We start from the raw sequence: 10027 nt of genomic DNA, 5'->3' as shown, positions 1-10027 counted from the left end.
CCTCCGGTGCGACCATCACCGGCAGGCATGGCTGGGCCAGGCCAGAGGCCGCGGCGCAGGCGTTTTCTAAACACGGCCGTTTTCCGCGTGCCCCGGATTCGATGCGGAAGGTCCGTGACCTCGGAGGGCCTGAGTCGTGGAGCTGGGGGAGGTTTTAAAGGAAACTTTGTTGAGCACCGCGTTGTAGGCGGGCGCGGTGGCGCCTGTGGGCCCCGCTACCCTGGAGGTCGCGGGGTCGCGGCCGCGGTCGCAGCTGCACCGCAGCCCGGCCAGGAGCGAGACCCTGTCTTTAAATAGGTCACGCGCGCGTAGTCACGAAAGTAAAACGGATGCCGGCGTCTCCTGCTTTTAGTTATTTGTGGAAGTGGCGCTCTAAGTTCAGAAAAGTGAAGTTGCGCGGGACGGAATTCACAGCAGTGCGGAAGATGCGTTCGCCAGGTCAGCGCCGCGGGCCCTCCTGAGTAGTGGGAGCCGCATTTCTCTTCCCAGAGAGCTGGAGTCCGGTACCAAAAAGAAAACATTCCTCGAACAGCACGGTCTTGTAGCACAACTCTGACAGATTAGAAATCCAGGGCTGGAGTCTTATTCCAGGGGAGAAGCCTGGAAAAGCCTGTCCCTATTATCAGGACGGATTTACCACAAAGTAAGAATATTACTGAGATTGGTAGAAGCTTTTTTTTTTCGTTTTTGAGACAGGGTCTTACTATCGCTAAGGCTGGAGTGCAGTGGCGCGATCATAACTCACCGCAGCCTTGACCTCCTGGGCTCAAGCGACTCTCCGACCTCAGCCTCCTGAGTACCTGGGACCACAGGATGCACCACCCCGCCTGGCTCATTTTTTAATGTGTAGACATGGGGTCTTAATGCGTTGTTGAGAGTGGTCTGGAACTCCTGGGCTGAAGTGATCCTTCCACTTTGGCCGCTCAGAGTGCTGGGATTACAGGCGTGAGCCACTGCACCTAGTCCAAGCTTCTATTTTGTTGCGGGGAGACGGAGACTCGCTCTGTTACCCAGGCTGGAGGGCAGCGGCACAATCTCGATGACGGCTCACTGCAACCTCCACCTCCCAGATTCAAGCGATTCTCCTGCCTCAGCCTCCCAAATAGCTGGGATAGCAGGCGTGCGACACCCTGCCTAGCTAATTTTTTTGTATTTTTAGTAGAGACAGGGTTTCGCCATGTTGGCCACAATGGTCTCGGTCTCCTGACCTCGTGATCCCCCTGCCTCAGCATCGCAAAGTGCTGGGATTACAGACATGAGCCACCGCGCTGGGCCCCAAGCTTTCTTTAAATGGGGAAAATATGCACGTAAAAATTCAGAAGGCCTAGATTGGGGAAGGAGATGGTGCTCAGCCTCCGTCCTGTGCTTCCAGCACAGCCACGCCACCCGGCAGGCTCACGCTGACTGTGCTTTGTTGAGAACGGGCTTAGGAGCTGCCTCAGTTTGCTGAGAAGTGAAACGTTCTTAGGGGAACCTTCAGGGTTGTTGTCCCGGTTCCCTGACACTAGTCCCTGCGTTTACCATGGTGCTCAGCCCAACCCACCAGACAGGCACAGTTCCCACCGCTGCCAACAAGGAAAGCCCCTGGGGGTTAACCCTGCCGCTGGCGCCAGCACCGATGGCAGTGTGGCAGTCAGGACCCAGACCTGACAGAAGTGCCCACTCCCTCTCTGCACAGGTCACTTCCAGCACCTCTTGGTGTTGCAGGGATTTAAGTCAGAATCCCTTTTATTGCCTCAGCGGTGACCGCGAGGCTGTGGTCTTGGGGCTTTGTGTTTGCAGGAGTGTGGGGCTGGGGCTGGCTTTTCTGTGTCCCCGGAGGAAACCTCAGGCAGCCTCTGTAGCTCCGAGGACCTGCCTGCATGCCAGGTTCTCCCAGGAGGCTTTGGACTTGGGGGGCCTTTGAACCTACCCTTGAGAGGCGCATCAGGACGGGGTGGTTTTTCTGCGTCGTGTCTTGAGCCCCTCACATGCATCCTCCAAGGACCTGCCAGCAATGGAGCAGCTTGCTGGAGACAAGGGGCATGACCTCAGCGGTGGCGCTGGGGTGAGAAGGCAGGGGTTTTGCCAAGGTGTCTGCCACCGCGTGGCAGGGACAGGATGGGACCCTGGAAGGAAGAGGAGCTGGGGCTGTGCGGGGAGCAGCCAGCTGCCCTCACCTACTGCACATTGCAGGAGCCGAGAGCCAGGGACGCCGGTGTGCAACGCGTGGTTGTTGCCACCCTGGGCCCGCGGTTGCCAGCATCCTTCCTGAGAACTGGAGGCCCAGGGCAGCCTCTGCTGCCTCTGCCGAGCCCGGAGTGCATGGACTGGGGAAAGGGTGGAGTCTATTTGGTTTCCGTTAGAATTAGCAGGGGGCTGGCAGTTTCATGATCATGACACTCACGTGTGTGAGCTTGCACACGCCTGCGCATGAAGGAGCGCACGCACCCTTGCACGCACCGAGAGGAGAGTTGGGCAGTTTCTGCTTTCAGCAGCACAGCCTCAGGCGGGTGCAGGGAGTGCCGTAGTCTTAGAGGGACCCCTCTGTGTCTGGGGCGGCAGGGGACCTGCCTGGAGGTCTTTACATCAGGGCGAAGCCAGGCAAGGGCTGCCTCTGGGTCTGGCCATTCACCACTGCCCCGCTCAGAATGTGGGTGCAGGAGGTGGTGGGTGACCCCGTGTGTGGGCACAGTGGGCACCAGGAGCCCAGACCTCTGTCGTGTTTCTCACCAGAGCCTGGAAACCTGGCGGGCATCAGGCACATCATCCTGGTCCTCTCAGGAAAGGGGGGCGTTGGGAAAAGCACCATCTCCACGGAGCTGGCCCTGGCCCTGCGCCATGCAGGCAAGAAGGTGAGCGCCCTGCCCCTCACTGGGCGGAGCCCCGGTCAGCCACCTGCATCCCGGCAGAGGCCCGGCGGTGCTCCTGGCCTAGGCTGTGCCCCTCCTTGCAGGTGGGGATCCTGGACGTGGACCTGTGTGGCCCCAGCATCCCCCGCATGTTTGGGGCGCAGGGCAGGGCCGTGCACCAGTGTGACCGCGGCTGGGCGCCCGTCTTCCTGGACCGGGAGCAGAGCATCTCGCTCATGTCCGTGGGCTTCCTGCTGGAGAAGCCGGACGAGGCCGTGGTGTGGAGGGGCCCGAAGAAGAACGGTAACGGCTGGGCGGCCTGTCCGCTGTCCTGACGAAGGTGTTAGCGTTGGTGCCGGCCTCTCCCGTGGAAATGCCCCCCTCCAGCAGCCAGGCCTGTGCCTGGGACCTGCACAGGACACCCGCGACCAGGCCCAGGGCTCTGGCTGGGGGTGTCTCAAGTTGGGTCTGTGCTGCCACACAGCCGACCCCCATTCCCGGTCAGAGGGGGCGGGGTCTGCTGAGACCCTGGCCACAGCATGCAGGCACCTGGGGCCCCCGTGGGGCAGGTCGTCAGGCGGAGCTGAGGGGGTTCTGGTGCCTCTGGAGCAGGTGGCATTAGACGCCCCCAAAGGCAGGGAGAGGCTGGTGGGAGTGAGGCGCAGGCTCTGGGTGCACCATGGGGGCGTCCACCACGGAGAATCTGGGTGCTCCCATGTGTGGCTACAGACCCCTGGAGGGTCCTGGCTCCATGTTCTGATTTGGGGCCTTGGGGAGTCGGCAGGGCTCTGCGAGCAGGGGCTGGATGCTGGAGAAAGGGACGCTGTAGACGGCCCTGGCCCCATCTTTGCACTCCTGGTCAGGGTCTGGCCGGCTCCTGCATCGCTCCAGGGCCTCCTGAGAGCCTGTGATGGAGGCTGGTGGCAAGTGACACGTGATGGACTGCAGCTCCTCGGCCTGACCTGGCTGGTTCTTAGTGGCACAGGGCCACGTGTGCAGACCTGCCCTGCCCTGACCGCCCCATCTGTCCCGTCTTTGCAGCGCTGATAAAGCAGTTTGTGTCCGACGTGGCCTGGGGGGAGCTGGACTACCTGGTGGTGGACACGCCCCCGGGGACGTCCGATGAGCACATGGCTGCCATAGAAGCCCTGCGCGCCTACCAACCCCTGGGCGCCCTCGTGGTCACCACACCCCAGGTACTGCTGCGGCACCTCCCCAAGTCCCTGGGGGCTGCTTCCCAGTGGGCTGGGCGGGTCTCCCTGCCCGTGCGCCTGGCCGAGCCCAGCAGACCGCCGCCTTGGCTCCTGCCCCTCAGGCGGTGTCCGTGGGGGATGTGAGGCGCGAGCTGACCTTCTGCAGGAAGACGGGCTTGCGGGTGATGGGGGTCGTGGAGAACATGAGCGGCTTCACCTGCCCACACTGCACAGTGAGTCCCGGGGGTGGCAGGGGGACTGAGGCAGCGCCTGACCCGTGGGGGTGGCAGGTAGGCCGAGGCGGGGCCTTGGGTGGCGCTGGGCTCACCGCCGTCTCCTAGGAGTGCACCAGCGTCTTCTCCAGGGGCGGCGGGGAGGAGCTGGCCCGGCTCGCCGGGGTGCCCTTCTTAGGTGAGTGTTCCAAGCTGGTGCTGGGGTCCCAGCCTCCCATTCCGTCTCTGCCCTGGGTGGGTTTGACCTACGTGCCCCCAGTGCCCGAGGGAGGGGAGGGGATGGGAGCTGTTTCTTCCTCTCTCCTCGGGCCACACGCCGCACCACTGCGACCTCATCCACCCGCGCCCTTCTCAAGGCCCTCTACAGGCCCGGGTGGTTCGGGTGCCTCCGCTTTTGGCCAGCTGAGCCCATGCTGGGAGCGGGAGGTGCAGACACAGCGCCACCACCGCCACTGTGCCCTGCAGGCTCTGTGCCCCTGGACCCCGAGCTCATGAGGAGCCTGGAGGAGGGCCACGACTTCATCCGGGAGTTCCCCGGGAGCCCCACCTTCACCGCACTCACCTCCATAGCGCGGAAGATTCTGGACGCGACGCCCGCATGCCTCCCCTGACTACGGCCGCCTCGAAGCCGCCTTCCAGAGCCACCGAGGGCTCTGCTCCAGCCTCTCAGAGAAACGGAGAGGGCTGGGTTCCCGGGCCCTGCAGGGGCAGGCCCAGGCGGCGTCAGCGGGAGAGCGGCTCCCTGACCAGCCCTGCCGCAGGGATGTAGCAGGCACCAGCAGCTCTGCCTGGTTGGCCTGTGGCTGAGAGGACAGCTCGGGCCCTGGTGCTGTGGCCTGGGTGCCCTGCAGCTGTGAGAGGGGGCGGCCTGGACTCTCCTCCCATCCACGTTTCCCACCTGTGCCCCTGGCAGCCGCGTGTCCACACGGTCAGCAGAGCGCAGGACTTCTGCAGTCCTCAGGTGACCCCGGGCCACCAGCAGCCTGGGGTCACTGTCATCTGCGTGAAGCTGGGGGAGGGCTCCCTAAGGGGGCGAACTGACCTCAGGCCTGTCTTGTGACTGTCGAGGAGCCTCTACCATTAAACGTGTCCGCTGTGATGACGAGTTTGACGTTTCTAGAGTCTTCTGTCTCGGGGTCAGAGAGCACCTGCTTCTGTAAGTGCCTGGCCTGGGCTGGGCCGGGCCGGCAGGTTCATTAGCTTCGTTGTCAACAAGCGCCTGGGTACAGGTGCTGATGCGTTTGCATCAAATTTGGTGGGAATTTGGGGAGATTGTGTGATGAACCTGAGAGCCGGGCCCTTTGCTGTGGAAGAATGACCTCCCTGGGACACTGCGGGACCCCTGCTGGGACTGAGAGCAGAAGTCGGGTTGAGAAGGGAGCTCCGATCCCACGGGCCTCCTGCACCTCTTCTCAGTGAGACCTGAAAGGAGAGCCGTTCGAGAAAGCAGGACGCATTGTTTTTCCCCAAAGGAAGAGCTCAGCCTTCAGCAGAGGAGGACCCTGGAGGTGGGGGTTGGGAACCAACCTGGGCAGTCCCTGGGCAGGTGGGAGGATGCCAGGTGCACCTGGGCCAACAATGCCAGTGCCCTGAGGGGGCAGAGAAGACCAAGCTTCCCACGCTAGACTGACGGCCTGCCTGGGGCTCACTCCTCACCCCACCTCAGCCTCACCCTGGCTGCCTGGACCACACCCCTTGGGACACTGCCTGGCCCTCAGAGCGATGCCTCGAAGAGGAGGGGTGACACGCAGAGCTCCCGGGGATTTGAGTTGGTGCCATCATTCCTGGGGGACGTCCTGCAGGGAGCCCGAGGGGCAGCCGCAGGGACCAGGAAGACACACAGGTGTGGGGCAGTTGGCCAGGGCGGTGGCAGGGCAGGATCCAGACGGGGGCCCTGGGCGTGGCTGAGCCGGGTAGGACAGAGGTGAGGAGACCGAGGCGCACCCCAGGCAACACCGTCCTCCCCCACCCTAAGCCAGGTGGGTTTTTTTGAGACAGGGTCTTGCTCTGCCGCCCAGGCTGGAATGCGGTGGCGCAGTCTCGGCTCACGGCAGCCTCTACCTCCCGGGCTCCAGTGATCCTCCTGCCTCAACCTCCCTGGGATCACAGGCATGGGCCGCCATGCTCGGCTAATTTTTTTTTTTTTTTTTTTTTTTTTTTTTTGGAGAGATTGGGTCTCTCTTGTGTTGCCCAGGCTGGTCTCTTGAATTCCTGGGCTCAAGTGATCCGCCCACCTCGGCCTCCCAAAGCTCTGAGACCACAGCTGTGCGCCGTGCACCCAGCCCCCTTCCCTGGTTTCACGCTCGCAGTCACGCACCGTGCCTGTTAGATTCAATTGCCTTTGCCTTTAATTGATGACAGCTGGGGGCCGCCATGCCTTCCACCCCAGTCAGGCCCTTGTGTCTTTCAGCAAGTGAACAGCGCGGGGCTGCGTGCCTGCCAGGCCCCTGAGGACACTGAGGACCTGTCCCCAGCACAGGGTGAGCCAGGCGGGGGGCCCGAGTCCAGGGCCCTGGTCAGCAGGGAGCGAAGTGGGCCTCGCTGAGGTCCCGCAGGTCGAGCCCCGCCACCTCGGGCGGGCTGGCACAGGTGATGTTGTTGTAGGTGTACACGGGGGGTTGGCAGTCGTCCCCCTCACAGATGGCCTGGACGAAGCGGGGCACGGCACTGGGGTTCTGCAGGGCAAAGTCCCGCAGCACCTTGAGGGGGCAGCTGCAGTCCCAGGGGTTGCCCTCCAGCCACAGGCGCTCCAGGCCAGGGGGCTGCGGCGTGAAGGTCCGCAGGGAGTTGTTCCTGAGGTTGAGGTAACGCAGCCGCCCCAGCGGTGCCAAGAGGCTGCCGGGCAACGCCTCCAGGCGGTTGTGGGAGACGTCCAGCCAGAAGGCCCGCTGCAGGGGGCCCAGGGCATCCGCCGGCAGCTCCGCCAGGCGGTTGCGGGAGAGCAGCAGGTACTCCAGCTTGCCCAGGCCCTGGAAGAGCTGGTGGGGCAGGTGCGTGAGCTGGTTGGAGGTCAGGTCGAGCTCCAGCAGCTCCGCCAGCCCCCACAGGCTCTGCTCCTCAATGCCCACGAGGCCGTTGTCCTTGAGGAAGAGCCGGCGGAGCCCCGAGAGGCCGGCAAAGGTGTGCGGGCGGATGCGGCCGAGGCAGCTGCCCTCCAGGTGCAGGCTGTGCAGCTTGCCCAGTCCCCGGAACACCTGCTCCGGAAGGTTCCGGAGACAGTTCCCAGAGAGGTTCATGACCGCCACGTTGGTGAGGCCGAGGAAGGCGCCCACCTTGACCTCCTGGAGCTGGTTGTGGTCCAGCGTGAGCACCTCCAGTTGCCCCAGGCCCTCGAAGCTGCGCTCGGCCAGCTGCCGGATGCGGTTGTGGCCCAGCTGGAGCTCCTCCAGGAAGTGCAGGTCCTCGAAGGTGCGGGGCCGCAGGCTGGCGATGGCGTTGTGGGACAGCCGCAGCACGCGCAGGCCCAGCAAGCCGGGGAACGTGTCCTCCAGGAGGCCAGCCACGCGGTTGTGGGACAGGTCCAGCCATCGCAGCGCCTTCAGGCCCAGGAAGGCGCCCGGGGCCACGGCAGCGATGAGGTTGCGGTCCAGGTAGAGCTTCTGGAGCCGGGGCAGCTGCGCGAACACGTTGGCCTTGATGGCCCGCAGCGCGTTCCTGCTCAGGTCCAGCTCTCGGAGCTCGGCCAGGCCGCTGAACAGTGCGGGCTGCAGGTAGGCCAGCCTGTTGCCCGCCAGCACCAGCTCGCGCAGGCCGCCCAGACCACGGAACGCCGCGTCGGGGAGCACGGCCAGGCTATTCCAGCCAAGGTTGAGGTCCCAGAGGTTACCGAGGCCCTCAAAGAGCCCGTCCTCCAGCCTGCTCAGGCGGTTGTTGCTGAGGCCCAGCGAGGCCAGCGCGGGTGTGTGCGCAAAGGTGCCGACCGCCAGGCTGCGCAGCTGGTTCCGCTCCAAGTGCAGGTGGCACAGGTTCTCCAGGCCCAGCAGTGCCTGCGGCTCCAGGCTGCCCAGCTGGCCACCCTGCAAGTTGAGGAAGGCCAGGCTGGAGAGGTTCCGGAAAGCCGCTGGGGGGATGGAGGAGAGGTTGTTGCTGTCCAACCACAGGGCTTGGGTGCCGCCCGGGATCCCGTCAGGCAGGCGCGTGAGGTTCCTGGAGCTGCAGAAGACACTGAGCTCATCCGCCTCGTCATCGTGGCTGCAGGCACAGGTGGCCGGGCACGGTGGGCCCTTGGCTTCCCCCGGCGTTCCGGGCTCTGCTCCCTCCAGGCTGCGGGGGCCCAGTGCCACCCAGGATAGCAGCAGCAGCGCCAGGGCCAGGCCTCCTGCAGGGGGAGAGGCTTGGGGAGGCGGCCCGAGGAGGGCTCTGCCCGAGTGAGCCTGATACCAGCACAGCCGGAAGCAGTGCTCAGGTGTGAACTGAGGCTCGAGGTCATCCGCTGAGATGCGAAGAAGCCGGTGAGCCCCACAGGTCCTCTGGCCCAAAAGCTGACGCTGCGCTCCCCACCCCATGGGACAGAGGAGTGGCCGCCCCGCCCCGCTGCACAGACGCTGAGGGCTTGGCTCTCTAGCTCTGCGCAGGCCACGTGGGCTCGGCCAGGCTGGGTCTCGGGCTGTCTGGCATGTGGCAGCCGCACCCCCAAGGCAGGCACTTGAGCCAGGCCAGGCTGCCACGTTGGCCTAGAGGAAGGGGAGGGAACTGAGCCATTGGCCAAGGTCCGGCCATTTTCCGAACATTCTGGAACAGGTCTGGGTGGGCACTCGCTCACTGCCCTCAGAGGCTGGACAGGGAGCTGGGCACCTCCTGCCCCAGTTAGGTCCCCTCAGCGGGGTCTCACCTGCCTGCATCCAGGTCTTGGGTGCTCTGGGGGGGACCGGGGCACCGCTGTTGTGGGACAGGTAGGAACCCCGGACCGCCACTCACCGAGGCTCACATTGCCTTTCAGGATAAGGAGCCACAGGCCTCACAGACCCGGCCAGCAGCCTCCCAAGCAGTGATGACCCAAAACCTCCCCTGTATGGCCCCCCCATCCTCAGAGGGTATGGAATAGCTGGGATGCTGGCAGGGACAGCGAGGTGGGGTCCCCCTGACTGCCCTTCTGCCATGATGGGTTGGGGGTGGCCTGAGCCAGCTCTGGGCTCAGCTCAGGCTTGGGGGTGGCCGAAGCCAAAAGGGGTCACCCCACAGAGACAGATTGGGTGTGAGCCAACATCTCCTGCCTGGGCTGGGCCACGACGCAGGCTGTGGGGCACCTCCCTTTGCCATTCTGGGGGCTGAAGGCTCCGGCCTGTGCCTGGTCCTCCTCCCCTGCGCTGCCGCCAGTACCCTCAGGGTGAAGGACAGGACACAGACCCTCTGGTGCCAGGCACAGCTGCATCTCCCTGCCAACCCCAGCAGATGCATTTCTGACTGTGGGCTCCCCAGTCCCTGGGGGGGACTTCCTGGGGGTCACCCCTGGCCTCTCCCCAGTGGGCTCAGGGTCACGGACTGGCCACCCCCAGAGCAGGTGGCGGGGCACTGGGGGGCCTCACCTTTCCTCAGGGCCATCCCGCGTGCAGGGCAGGCGGCAGGCAGGCAGCAAGGGAGGGTACGTCTGCTGCGCCGGCCACCCCTGCCCTCTGGATTTCCCCACTGTGGGGCAGCCTGTGCCTGTCACCTGGCTGACCCAACCCAGCTGGCCCTGGCTCTGTTAACCCCCTCGTGCCGGGCAGCCGGTGTCGGCCCGGAGCCCTGGGGTGCAGACAGCGCAGGGGTGAGGGAGCTTCCGTCGGGGTCC

At 64.6% G+C, this 10027-nt stretch overlaps 2 protein-coding genes across 4 annotated transcripts; one reads left to right on the top strand and one right to left on the bottom strand.

Annotated features, from left to right (window-relative positions):
* The first annotated feature begins 568 nt into the window (after window positions 1–568).
* NUBP2 (nucleotide binding protein 2) lies at window positions 569–5362 on the top strand. 2 transcript variants are annotated; one of them, XM_011957463.1, is made up of 7 exons: window positions 569–643; window positions 2716–2834; window positions 2936–3134; window positions 3873–4027; window positions 4147–4257; window positions 4366–4435; window positions 4723–5362. In XM_011957463.1, exons 3-7 carry the CDS (start codon window positions 2981–2983, stop codon window positions 4866–4868), a joined length of 636 nt encoding a protein of 211 aa, XP_011812853.1. In that variant the 5' UTR covers window positions 569–643; window positions 2716–2834; window positions 2936–2980; the 3' UTR covers window positions 4869–5362. The 2 variants fall into 2 exon arrangements, with proteins under 2 accessions (XP_011812853.1, XP_011812852.1); XM_011957462.1 differs by lacking the exons at window positions 569–643; window positions 2936–3134 and having other exon boundaries at window positions 2718–2834; window positions 4389–4435.
* A 1220-nt stretch (window positions 5363–6582) lies between these two features.
* Window positions 6583–9903, bottom strand: IGFALS (insulin-like growth factor binding protein, acid labile subunit). Of its 2 annotated transcripts, none has more exons than XM_011957461.1 (2): window positions 9783–9903; window positions 6583–8575 (listed from the first exon to the last, which is right to left on the bottom strand). In XM_011957461.1, the coding sequence occupies exons 1-2, from the start codon at window positions 9796–9798 to the stop codon at window positions 6774–6776; spliced, it is 1818 nt and encodes a 605-aa protein (XP_011812851.1). In that variant the 5' UTR covers window positions 9799–9903; the 3' UTR covers window positions 6583–6773. The 2 variants fall into 2 exon arrangements, with proteins under 2 accessions (XP_011812851.1, XP_011812850.1); XM_011957460.1 differs by having other exon boundaries at window positions 6583–8689; window positions 9783–9873.
* Between the last annotated feature and the right edge of the window lie 124 nt (window positions 9904–10027).

This window comes from Colobus angolensis, unplaced genomic scaffold (assembly GCF_000951035.1).
Source record: "Colobus angolensis palliatus isolate OR3802 unplaced genomic scaffold, Cang.pa_1.0 Scaffold443, whole genome shotgun sequence".
NCBI classification, from domain to species: domain Eukaryota; kingdom Metazoa; phylum Chordata; class Mammalia; order Primates; family Cercopithecidae; genus Colobus; species Colobus angolensis.
Note: the sequence above shows the minus strand (reverse complement) of the source record. Positions and strands in the feature narration are given on the sequence as shown.

Bases quoted from the DNA above. Each gene is read 5' to 3' on its own strand.
- NUBP2 (XM_011957463.1), top strand. From the start codon at position 2,981: ATGTTTGGGGCGCAGGGCAGGGCCGTGCACCAGTGTGACCGCGGCTGG. The intron at 4,258-4,365 runs GTGAGTCCCGGG...GCCGTCTCCTAG, and splicing joins TCACCTGCCCACACTGCACA to GAGTGCACCAGCGTCTTCTC. The intron at 4,436-4,722 runs GTGAGTGTTCCA...TGTGCCCTGCAG, and splicing joins CGCCGGGGTGCCCTTCTTAG to GCTCTGTGCCCCTGGACCCC.